This window comes from Arachis ipaensis, chromosome B01, assembly GCF_000816755.2.
Source record: "Arachis ipaensis cultivar K30076 chromosome B01, Araip1.1, whole genome shotgun sequence".
Taxonomy (NCBI): Eukaryota; Viridiplantae; Streptophyta; class Magnoliopsida; order Fabales; family Fabaceae; genus Arachis; species Arachis ipaensis.
Window position 1 is genome coordinate 133,886,932 of NC_029785.2, and position 12,037 is coordinate 133,898,968.

Sequence of the window (12,037 nt, forward strand, 5' to 3'; positions counted from 1 at the left end):
ATCTCTGCGGGGATTACCCCGAATGGGGATTCGATTGTGGGAAATTTTTTTTGCGGGGATGGGAATGGAGGACAAAATTCTCCCGAAGCAGGCATGGGGACCCGAGCAGAGATCCCACCCCGTCCCCGCTATTCTGAATTATCCTTAATAGTTTATTTCTCATGCATGTTTTTTAGTCATTTCTCACACACACACATATATATACAAACCCAAAACTCCTAATCTTTATTTGCATAACCATTCTTCAATTCAGAGATCCCTAACACTGTCCATACTCCATCCAACCTCTCTGCAGCCACCCCTTCGTCACCCTTCTCACCGCATCGTCACACATCACCGTGCCATTACCCTTACCGCGTCTAATTTCTATTTGCGGCGTTCCTTTTCGTAACTCTGCCGTCGTATCCATTCTCCTCTCTGTTGCCGCGTCTCCCACCTCGTCCACTGCTTTGTCCTTCGGCTCGTCGTTGCGTCCCCCAATTGCGTCATTTCGAAAGAAGTCACCATCGTGTCATTTAGACTTTTTGTATAAAATCTTGCGATTTTTGTATAAGATAGATACTTGCAGCTCTAATTATATGGAAATTAATAATTAATTAGAACTATTATATAGATGAAAAATAGGGTCCCCGCGGAGAATGGGACCCCGTAGAAAATGGGGATAGGGGGCAATATTCCCCCACTGCGGCAAATGGGGACGGGGATGGAAAACAAATCTGAGGGCGGGGATGGAGAGCAGAGAGGCATCCCCCGCCCTGCCCCGTTGACATCCCTACACACACAGCCTTTTTTCAACTGTGTCGTCTCTGCCATTGGTGTTTATTGTCTCCGCCGTAGCCGGCGCCGGAGCATGCAGCTGCCACCACCACCACAAAACCGTTGCTTTTCTGGTCGTTCTTCCGCTGTTTCTGCTTTTGTTTCCGTGTATGTCTCTTTGGATCATTGCCGCGCCGCCGCTATATTCCGCCATCCGCCTTTCCTCGTCGTGACCCAACTCTGTTGTTCTCCATTCTCTAAAAGCTGGCTTCGCATTGCAAACTCTAGCACTCAAGGATCAAGGTTAATGCCTCTTTCAGAATCTCAATAAAAATCCCTCTACTACAAGGTCATAACTCATAAGCATATATCACCAATGTGCATTTCATCATTTTCTAGAAATTGATGCAACTTCTGATAGACTAGGTTGCTCTTTTAATTTATGTATGTATATGTACACTAGTGACATTTAGAGTCAGTTGAAAGAAAAAAAGAAGAATATGATAACCGCTTCTGGTTCTAGTTGTTATTAACCTTGACAAAATCTTATAAAATTGCATTTCACAAAGAAATAACCTGATCTTCAATTTATGGGCAACGTTATTGAGTCATTTGCTCAGGGAATTGGAAACGGCGTCGGCAAACTTTTTAGTTCCCCTGTTGAGTTCCTCTCCGGCAAGTCTTGTAGGTAACACCATACAATACATACTCGTCAATGCATTTTAAGAACTTCAAAATTAAACATGAAATGTGAAAAATTGGAATTTAACTTGTTTCAGTTCAGTATGTGGACCAACATGGGACTTTCTTTGCTACATCGAAAATGTCTGCGTTGCCAATCTCTTGAGACTCGCCATGGTATTTATTCTGCTGTATGCAGGTGAATGATTTATCAATGTTATCTGATTCAAGATAGAAACTAAAATGCAGTTGTCTTTATGAAGTTGTTTGATGATAATTTAGTCAAATATGTTAAATTATTTAATGGATATCGAATATCAACCTCTCATAAAAAATGAGTTTTCACCCTAAACGGATCTTGGATTGCATCCAACATCTTCCTCGATCAAACTTATAACGTTCTGTTTTTCTTTGCAGTTCTATTATTCTTTTATCTGCTGCATAAATTAGGCGTATTCGGGTGCATTGGGCGGGGTCTTTGCAAAATAATATGGGCATGCTGTTCTTATTGTTGCATATGGGAATATGCTTGTGCTTTTTCGTGTGCCAAACCGCACAAGATTAAAAGGAGGAGGAGGAGATTAAGAAACACTATAGATAACAGGTTCTACTTCGCAACTGAACAAGATTATAGTGATGAAAGTATTTCAAATCGTTTTCCATCACTTTCGCGTAGAAGGAGAGACTACAAAAGCTCCCATTTAAGAAAATCTTTACGGGTTAGAAATGGTGATCATGCTCGAGTTAAGATTAGTAGTTATAAAAGCAAAAAGCATCATGGCAATAATGTAATGGAACATTGTGATTACAAAGGCAATGTTCATGATATTAAGGTAACTCGTACATCTAAGTTTGCTAGAAAAGGTGTCAATAGGAGAAAAAGAATTCTTACAAAGTAATACCTTCTTTGTATTATTAATGCATATGCTTATGACTTGTTAATTTGAGGGGGGAAAAAACACGTATCTTCTTGCTTTTTGTCTTGTAACATTGATAGAAAGGAGAAGAATGTTGTAAAGTATGGATAAGTCTAGAGTCTCAGTCCAGACTCCCGGGTTTGAATTTTACATGAATTTATGGATAGGGCTTTGCAAACTAAATTATTTGAAAAAAAAAAAACTAATTTTAAATAAAAAAAATCTAAACCAAATTGTATCTATTTTTGTAGTTTGGTTTTTAAATTCAAATTATTTAAATAATTTCAGATCTGGATTCAGATCCAAAATATAAAAAAAAAAAAACTTTAATCTGAGTCGGTTCACACCTCAGCCATTTTTTCAACTTTTACGGTCTCCGCCGTAGCCAACACCGGAGCATGCAGCTGCCACCACCACCACAAACCCGTTGCTTTTCTGGTCGTTCTTCCGCTGCTTTTGCTTTTATTGCTGTCGCATACGTCTCTTTGGATCATCACCGCGCCGTCACTCTATTCCGCCATCTGCTGTTTTGCCATCCGCCTTTCCTCGTCGTGACCCAACTCTATTCTTCTCCGTTCTCTGAAAGCTCTTTTTGCATTACAAATTCTAGCTCTCAAAGATCAAAATTAGTGTCTCATTCAGAATCTCAATAAGAATCCCTACTACAAGGTCATAATCATATCTCACCAATGTGCATTTCATCATTTTCTAAAAATTGATTCAACTTCAGATAGACTAGGTTGCTCTTTTAATTTTCTTCTCATTGTTATGTATGTATTTTACGCTATGGATAGCTAAATTCCGTGATTAGTTTATGCTGATTTGATTCTATAATGCATTATCTACATTTATTTCATTACATTTATTAGTTGAAAACTATTAGATAATTTGACATGTTTGTCAAAATTATTATCTAACAATTTTCACCTGTATAAAGACAACTACATCTGAATTTTCACTCTTTTTATATTCTTGTTTGTGTCATGATTTGGATAGTGTGATGCAGGTTTAATAAATAAAAAAAAATAGAATCCTTAATATCTAGTGGTGTGGATAAGTTTAGAGCATTTTACATTTTTTAGTTTGATTATCTTTCACTTTGCATTGTACTAAGAGTGTTATTATGCATTATACTTATTGTTTTCTTATAGTTTGATATTTGTCTACTTAAGTTAAAAATATAGAGTTCACACTAAAAAAATAAGTTGGTGTTATTAATATTCTTTCTATATCATATGCAGAATAAGATGATTGATAATAATAGTACTCAACCATCTTTTTCACCGTCAAATATTTGTAAAAATTGGTCAGTTTAAAATTATTTTGAAACAGAAAATGCTATTGAAAAAAAAGTTAAATGCAAATATTACAATAGCTTAATATAATATAGAAATTGAACCAGCTCAATAGATAATAATTAAAGATGCAAGCAAAATCTTGACAATGATTCAAACAAAAGAAGAAAAATAACGATCACACCATTTTACTTTGTTGAGAGTCCGAAATTTCGAAGATTTATGCATGTCCTACAAGTAAAATTCAAAATTTTTTCTCGAACTACATTAACACATGACATTGGAACTTTTTATATTGAAAAAAATATGAAATTGCAAGATTTTCTCTCGACAAATTATGGTAGAGTATGTTTAATAACTGATCATTGGACTTCAATTCAAAATTTACTTACTTGAGATTGACATCACACTTTATATATTTGGATTGGAAATTGCATAAAAAAATATTTCATTTTTGTCAAGTCATAAGCCATTCAAGAGAGATCATAGAAGTGACAATTGAATCTTGTTTGAATAATTGAAATTTAAATCCAGTATTTAGTGTGACGTTGATAATGTATCGTCTAATAAGGTCACAATTAAATATCTGAAACAACGATTAAGTTCTTGAAATAGCTTTTGAATAATGAATTTATTTACATAAGATGTTGTACACATATTCTAAATTTAATTGTAAAAGAAGAGTTAAATTAGATTGATGAATCAATACTAAGGATTCATAATGCGGTAAAATGTCAGATTTTCTCATAGACTATTTTGACCTTTCTTTTACAATTAAATTTAAAATACATGCACAACATTTTATGAAAATAAATTCATCATTCAAAATAATGTTATTCCAAGAACTTAATCTGTTTTAGAATTTTAATTGCAACATCATTAAACGATGCATTATCAACATCACACTAACTACCCGATTTAAATTCCAATTAAGTTTTAATTGTAACTCCTATGACCTTTTTTAAATAGCTTGTCACTTGGCAAAAATAAAGTATTTTTTGTATGTAACTTCCAATTCAAATCTACAAGGTGTGTTGTCAAACTCATAAATAAAGTTTTAAATTGAAATTCAAGTCTCAGTTGTTAAACATACTTTAACACAGTTTATCGAAAAAAAATCTTGTAACTTCATCTTTTCTTTAACATAAGAACTTTAATATCACATGTTAATGAAGTACGCGAAGAAACTTTGAATCTTACTTTTGGTATACAAAATTCTTCAAAATTTTTTACTTTCAACAAAGTAAAATGGTAATTCTTTTCCAACAATTTGAAATACTACTTTGTGATGGTTGCTAGAATTTTGCTTGCATCTTAAATGACTACTCGTTAAGTTGGTTCCATTTTTATATTGTATTAAGCTACCACAATATTTGCATTTAACTTTTTTTCGGTAACATTTTCTACTTCAAAATAATTTTAAACAACTAATTGATTTTGACTACTATTATTATCAATCATCTTGTTATGTATATAAGGAGAATATTAATAATGCCAGCTTATTTCTTTTTTCAGTGTCAACTCTTTTTTTTTAAATTTAATTAGACAAATATAAAAGTATAAGAAGACAACAAGTATAATAAATAACATCACTCGGTATTATACAAATAGAAATGTGAAATGGTTTATACTTATTCACACCACTAGTGCTTGATATTAATGGTTCCAACCTTTTTTTATATTTATCAAACCTGAGAGCCTTGCTAAATAAGAAATTATAAGAAATGCTTGAGGAAAACAGTATCAAAATCATAACAAACAAGAGTATAAAAAAATGTAATGAAATCAACATAGATAATTGATCATGAAATTGAATCAACATACAACTAATTTCAAAATTCAGTTATTCATAGTGTAAAATTTTTTAGTTTGTGTCTAATACTTGGTTTTTTGGACCAGTTCTCGGTCTCTTGTATGTCTTCATTGTCTTATAGTATTTACTAGATAGAGATAGCAGTTGCAAAGTTTAAAAGAGATGCTTTATACACAGTATTCTCTTGGAATTGATTTATTAATAACTGATGTTTCTGTTTAGAATATTGTTCTTTTTTGGTTTGGTCGTGTAACATCTCAATTCAATTTTTCTATAACTAAGAGAGGAAACAACAAAACAATAAACAAGCAACATTGTCCTTAATTTGGAATTAGAGAAATTCCATATGAAATTAGAGTGACAGAAAAAATATCTAGTGGAAAAGGAATTTATTGTTTTGTATAATTTACAGAGAGTGAAGAAATATATGGTGGTGAGATATGATTAAGTTTCTATTGAGATTCTGAAAGAAACACTAACCTTGGTCTATAAGCGCTAGAGTTTGCAAGGCGAAATGGGCTTCCAGAGAGCGAGGGTCATGGTTAGGAAAGAGCAGTGAACGGCATAACAATAGACAGCGGAACAGAACAAAAGCAACAGAGGAACGACCAGAAAAGCAACGTGCTTGTAGTGGTGGCGGCAGCTGTCTGCTCTGCGGGGCTGCGGCAAAAACGACACAGTTGAAGAGAGGCTGTGTGTGAAGCGTGAACTGGCTCATTAAAATTGTTTAAATGATTTTGATTAAAAAACCAAACTATAAAATAAATACAATTTAATTTAGACTTTTTTTTAATTTAAAATGGGTGTTTTTCAAATGGTTTGGTTTGAATTGGATTTAAAATTCAAACTCTGGATTTTTTTTGCACAGCCCTAGAACTTGGTGGATTTTTTCTTCTTCTTTTTTTCATTATGCTCCAAATGCAAAGACTTGTGTACCTTTGAAAATGACGCTGGTGTGTGCAACTGTGGACCAATCTAGAGTACTTGGATTATTATGAATCATCGGCGAGTGTAATTATATAAATGTTGACAATTTATTCTTGGACAGCCACTAAGGAGACATGTCAATCAGATTTGGAGCTTTAATCAATCAAAAGTTCAATATCTACTAATATACAACAAGTCTATATTGGATTTTTTTGCATAATTTTTAATTAAATGTCTACTTTAACAGTCTTGAAAGGTCACTTTTCACAATAGGTCTGCACATTAAAGAGCTTTCATTCCACTCACGGTAATGAATCCTGAACACACTACGAATTTAGATTTGTTTTACCAGTCACTAAAAATTAATAATTCAACCCGTCATTGTTAAACCTAAACAAACTGATATAATTATTACCGTACGTACATTTATTTGGGGAGTTATAAGCACAATTATGACACAATTTATGTTTGATAAAGCTCCCTTCTGCCATTGATTAATATTTAGACAGTAATGGTTAACCAAGCACCAGGTGCATGTGCATTAGCTGAGATTAGTTTTACTCTTTCCAATTAGAAAGTTAGACATTCGTACCTGTTTTAGTGCCAATGCAGTTCAGCACTCTGAGGTAACTAAATAGTTTTCCTCAACATCTGCAGTATGGCTTCTGAGTCTCTTATTTCTTGGCTTTCTTGTGATTCATCAAGCCCTTGAGAGAAATCAGCATTAGTGTAAGTTCTAATTCCAGGGCCATGTCCTCCACTATCCCTTTCCCTTCCTTGCTGCGCTCGCCTCACTTCCTTTTGATGCTCAGTCAGTTCTAATCTCCTTTTTTTAACACTCAAAGGAGATGCATCTTTTTGTGCGTCCAGCACTAACTCAATTCTCTTGGATGTCCTATTATGTGTTGCGGTGACCCAGTATCCTGGCAGAGTGCCACTGACTTCCTTAGAGGAACGACATTTTTGAAGAGGTGGTAGGCTTCTCTTCTGGAGTTTTAATTTCCCATTCCTAGATAGTCTGTCGAGGACAGAGAGGAGATTCGGTGGGAAATCCAGAATAACTTGTTGACCAAACGTGGAATTCCAAAATGTGATGGTTGGTTTTGAAATGGAGGGATATGGATGATCAAGAGTTTTTTCAAACAAGGTTTCATGAAGTCTGAGTAAAGCGGAACCAAAGTTCATTGGAGGTTGACTTCTTTTTAAACAACTTAAAATTTCAGTCCACAGATGTTGGAGTTGCTCATTTGTTGTTTCATCCTGATTTACCATATTTGATAGCCATTGAAGTAGTGGGCAGGAAATAATCTGCAACCAAGTATATGCTATATTATATACAAGTCAAGCAGGATGGAAAATTCAGGTAATGGTGGTGTTCTACGCAAAAGAAATCCACTTACTATATTGATTGTCAAATTTGGGGATATAAAGATCGGGTAGGTAGTCCCTCACCTTTCCAAGTTGAGAGTCTAAGACTACACTAATGATTATACATAATAGAAAGAAGTAAAACAACAAACCTCCAGAAAAAGAAGAATATCTTGCTTCCTGTGAAGGCGGCTAACGAAATTTGCTAATGCAGAAGACACTCTGCAAATTCATGTGAGAGTCAAATAAGTTACCATTGACCAACCAAGCATACATTGAGGAGACAACTTAAATGGACTCACCTTGAGGTCCCAACAAAACCAGGCAGTGGGTCTATCACCACCGTTTTCATCAACAAATTCATATACCTGAAAAATGCCACATGAAAACGATCAACTACTAAATTATTGATGATGTTATCATCATAATCTCAGCATTCTCAAAACAGGCCCCTGTATAATTAACAAAAGAGAATGGACAAAAATATATGAAGCTATAGAATAACTAAATCGAAGTTGAAATAGAACTTGTATAATTTAATTTCATTTAAGGATGAAAAACATAACTTTACAATTACTTTGCGGAAGAAAGACTGGAACCAGTAACAAACAAACAAACAAATATACAACTTCTACAGAAGCACATCGTATACTGATAATAATACTGTTCTTGCACATCGTATACTCATAATAATATGGCTCTTAAGACTTACCTAGCAGCAAGTTTTAAGCAGTTCTTTATGCCACAGAGAATTTTGCTCTCACGTTCAGTGTTACTTATTTCTGTTTCTGAAACTAATTCTGAAGTCTGAATGTGGTCAAGAATGCATATCATGAAATTGCCAGATAAATGAAGGATACCAAGATCAGTATCATTGCATTTCAAATGAAGTTCAATGCCGCTCTCAGCCATATCAATGCTATCATCAAGGCACCTGCTTAACAATGTGCACAGATCTCCAGAAAAATTGGTGGTTGTTGAACATCCGGAGCCTGAAGCACTAAGAGATTCGTAAAGCGATATCCATGTTTGAATAACAAGGTCAAGCATTGGGTTTTTTTCTAGTAATACTTTATAATTCTCTGAAGAGGCACCAGCATTTGACAAGGTCAATCTTGCAGTTTCAGTGTGTACCACAATGGGATAAATTAAAAGATGGCATATGGACGAATAAGCAGCACTATCAGACATGGCTACCCGTAGAGACCTACAGTTTGGATCACGTGCACAGCCATTCAATCCTTCAGCCAATGTTATCCATATTTTTAAGTGAATTGGTCGAACATCTTTGTACAAGAAGCCAACAAAAGTAAGTAGATTGTCTGGGGAATCACTTGAAGAAAATATGAATTTAAAATATTCAGAGCTTCTTTGTGGCTTGCAGTCTAATTGAGAAGAATTCATTGCTAACCAGTCCAGCATATGGAAGTAAACCGCTATCAAATAAACCATTGGAGAAACCTTATCCATATAAGAAACACGACTGACACTAAAATTTAGGTGTTCATTGTGATCACCTGATTGTGTGCCACCAATGTACTTTAGGTCTAAAGAAAACTTGTAGAGAGGAGATCCCAAGATCAAAGAATCTAATTCCTTTGTGACAACTTCTATAAACCGAATGGAAATGCAGTACAGATCATGCTTTTCAGTGCCATCTGTGCATAAATCCTCGCATACATTTTTTATGAATGTTAATATTGATTTCAAGCACAACATAATACCATCATAATTGGTAGATGTACTTTCCAAATCATGTTTGACTCCTTTTAAAACAGATGTAAATAACTTTGCGGCAGCATCATAAACAAGACTTCTATGATCAGAAGTCACTGTTGGTCTTGATGCTTGACAAATGAGAACAGAAATCATACTAAGATAAAAATCCAATTGACTGATATCCCATGGCAGCCATCTAATTGGGTGAAGCTTCCAAGAGCATTTGGCAGATAGAGAAGGCCCAGTTTCAGAGATTCTATCTCTGAACTGGTTAGTTGATTGGCAGAGGACATCCCTACACTTCTGTGAGATACTATCACTGAGCAGATCTAGGCCTAGCCCCCACAACCAGATGCTCTTGCTATCAGGTCCATTCTGAAATATTGCTTTTAAAATAGGCTCCAATACCATCTTTATCAATGAGGGTTCGTTGATAGAAGTTTCAAGCTTATGAAGCAAATAACACCATGTATTCAAGCATGATGAGTGGACTGATATATCACACTTACTAGACATAATGCCATTCAATGGGGTCATTATTAGTCTTATGCTCTTGGAAAAACCATTTGCTTGGACATCACAATTGTTCCTTTCTAATGAATGTTGTTTTTGAAGATGATTTTCCTTGGCTGGGGTATTTTTATTGGGATCTAACATTGTGCAGTGAACAAGAGCATCGATAAGACCTTCCCAAGCAACCTGCACAAAACAGTTGAAAGGTCATATAAGCTATAATCAAGGAATGATGTCAATAACTAGTCTTCAAATGTCAAATTGATATCTTTAAGCCACTTTGTCATGTCACTTAAACTATTGGACAATCGTCATCCCACATAAACCATCCCTATGAATCATGGATGACATAATGCAGCAGCTCAAATATATTACCAGTGTAGCGATCTGAACTTGAGGGTCAAGGTCTGTAAATGTACATTCAGGAATTTTCAGTGAGTCATTAACTAATTGTCTAGTCTTCAAAGCATGTGATCCAAGCATTCGGATAAACCATCCCCATGCTTGAATAACTTGAATCTTCATACCCTTATCTAACAATTTCTTCATCCCACTAAGCAAATTTAACTTCATATCTTTGACAAGAACCTGTTGAAAATGAAGAAAGCAATTAATGAGATCAAAGCCAGTACAACATCCTTGAAGATATTGGCTAATTATGAAATGTTAGTGGCATAAACACATATAATAAATAATTATATAATTAATTTATAAAAGGGAAAAAGATCCATCACAACTTTTCCTTCTCACAATATATTGTTATAAATCACTTGCACAATGACAGCAATACGGCTTAGGTCATAACAAGCAAGAGCTTGTCATGTAACAATATTGCGGATTCACCACTTTATATTGAATATCAGATGCGGTTTTTGGTACCTTGGAGAGATCCAAGGAAGGAGGAATGACTGAAGTTTTGACCTTCAATAGACATCGTTCCGTGGCATCCCTTTCCCTCTTATCTGTGCTGAGAAGTCTTCTGTATATTGGAGGAGCCCATATATGGGATGAGTCTCTCATTTGTTTACTTAGTTGACCACATAGCTTCATTACAGCCTGTCACGAGAAGACTCAAATATGAGTGTTCACATACACTTCCAGATAAATCTGAGATATAACATTCAAGAATCTATAAAAACATTTCTAGTTAAAAGAAAGGAAACAACACTACCTGGGTAGCTTCAAATGTTGTTGACAAAGAACCCATTGGGTTGTCCAAGGCATGAACAATTGCTAGTAACAAAGAATGGAAGTGAGTAGCAAGAAACGATTCTCCTAACTGTTGAACAGATATACACCATACCCCTAAATTACAAGCAGACTGTACCAGCAGCAACAAGAATAATTTAATATAGGGTTAAAATACTGAAAAAGTGTCCATAAAGAGTGAAACGGATATCAAACTAGCCTTTAATTTAGTGGTTGTAATAAGTTTGGACAGTGACTCTAATACCAAATTGACATCATCCGCTGCAAGACAAAGAAAAATATGAAAAGCAATGTTGCATGCATCATGGCATAGTACCAAAATCAGTTACACTATGAATAAGATAGGTTGAACCGTTGTCGTAGAAGCAGATAATACATACGTGGAAGTGAGGACACAATGGAAGGATGATAAATCATGAAGCCCAAGCATTTCAAGGCTTGCGCAGCTCTACATCGAAATAAACAAGCAAACAAATCAAGACAACATGATAGAGAAAGAGAATTGGATGAATTGGAAGGTGGAAGATGAAGGTGACTCACATTTCTTCGTCGTGGTTGGAGATGTCGGAGATTAGGGAAGAGACGATGGAGTGAGAGGAGAGTGAGAGGGAGTGGAGGGAAGAGGGATTGAGAGAGGAATGTTCCTGGAAATGGAGGAGGCTTGAGTAGCCGGAGCACTTGCTGGATTTGTCGCCAGAAGAAACCAGGAGCTGGATTTCGCCGATCTCATTCTCATTGGACATTCTTGTTCTTCCAAGGATTGCAGAATGAGATTGAATCATGAAACCCTTAGACTGCTGCTACTTGCCCCCAATTTTTCGCGCCATTACGTTTCGCGC

General features: G+C 35.3%; 2 protein-coding genes across 7 annotated transcripts; one reads left to right on the forward strand and one right to left on the reverse strand.

Moving 5' to 3' along the window:
• Nucleotides 598-3,231, forward strand: LOC107620263. 2 transcript variants are annotated; one of them, XM_021105791.1, is made up of 4 exons: nucleotides 598-1,059; nucleotides 1,377-1,444; nucleotides 1,536-1,636; nucleotides 1,855-3,231. In XM_021105791.1, exons 1-3 carry the CDS (start codon nucleotides 656-658, stop codon nucleotides 1,601-1,603), a joined length of 540 nt encoding a protein of 179 aa, XP_020961450.1. In that variant the 5' UTR covers nucleotides 598-655; the 3' UTR covers nucleotides 1,604-1,636; nucleotides 1,855-3,231. The 2 variants fall into 2 exon arrangements, with proteins under 2 accessions (XP_020961450.1, XP_016177940.1); XM_016322454.2 differs by lacking the exon at nucleotides 598-1,059 and having other exon boundaries at nucleotides 1,320-1,444.
• Nucleotides 2,188-12,031, reverse strand: LOC107640364. Of its 5 annotated transcripts, none has more exons than XM_021105783.1 (13): nucleotides 11,739-12,031; nucleotides 11,579-11,646; nucleotides 11,398-11,459; nucleotides 11,161-11,310; nucleotides 10,869-11,045; nucleotides 10,365-10,577; nucleotides 8,470-10,175; nucleotides 8,060-8,125; nucleotides 7,910-7,979; nucleotides 7,020-7,697; nucleotides 6,399-6,690; nucleotides 5,943-6,122; nucleotides 2,612-2,933 (listed from the first exon to the last, which is right to left on the reverse strand). In XM_021105783.1, exons 1-10 carry the CDS (start codon nucleotides 11,978-11,980, stop codon nucleotides 7,020-7,022), a joined length of 3,432 nt encoding a protein of 1,143 aa, XP_020961442.1. In that variant the 5' UTR covers nucleotides 11,981-12,031; the 3' UTR covers nucleotides 2,612-2,933; nucleotides 5,943-6,122; nucleotides 6,399-6,690. The 5 variants fall into 5 exon arrangements, with proteins under 5 accessions (XP_020961447.1, XP_020961444.1, XP_020961442.1 ...); XM_021105781.1 differs by having other exon boundaries at nucleotides 2,612-2,960; XM_021105788.1 differs by having other exon boundaries at nucleotides 2,188-6,122; nucleotides 6,399-6,513; nucleotides 6,982-7,697.

Coding starts and splice junctions, on each gene's coding strand:
- LOC107640364 (XM_021105785.1), bottom strand. CDS start 11,980: ATGATTCAATCTCATTCTGCAATCCTTGGAAGAACAAGAATGTCCAAT. Junction 11,647..11,738: donor TCCAACCACGACGAAGAAAT/GTGAGTCACCTT, acceptor ATTTCGATGTAG/AGCTGCGCAAGCCTTGAAAT. Junction 11,460..11,578: donor CATTGTGTCCTCACTTCCAC/GTATGTATTATC, acceptor TTTGTCTTGCAG/CGGATGATGTCAATTTGGTA.
- LOC107620263 (XM_016322454.2), top strand. CDS start 1,347: ATGGGCAACGTTATTGAGTCATTTGCTCAGGGAATTGGAAACGGCGTC. Junction 1,445..1,535: donor CTCTCCGGCAAGTCTTGTAG/GTAACACCATAC, acceptor AACTTGTTTCAG/TTCAGTATGTGGACCAACAT. Junction 1,637..1,854: donor ATTTATTCTGCTGTATGCAG/GTGAATGATTTA, acceptor TTTTCTTTGCAG/TTCTATTATTCTTTTATCTG.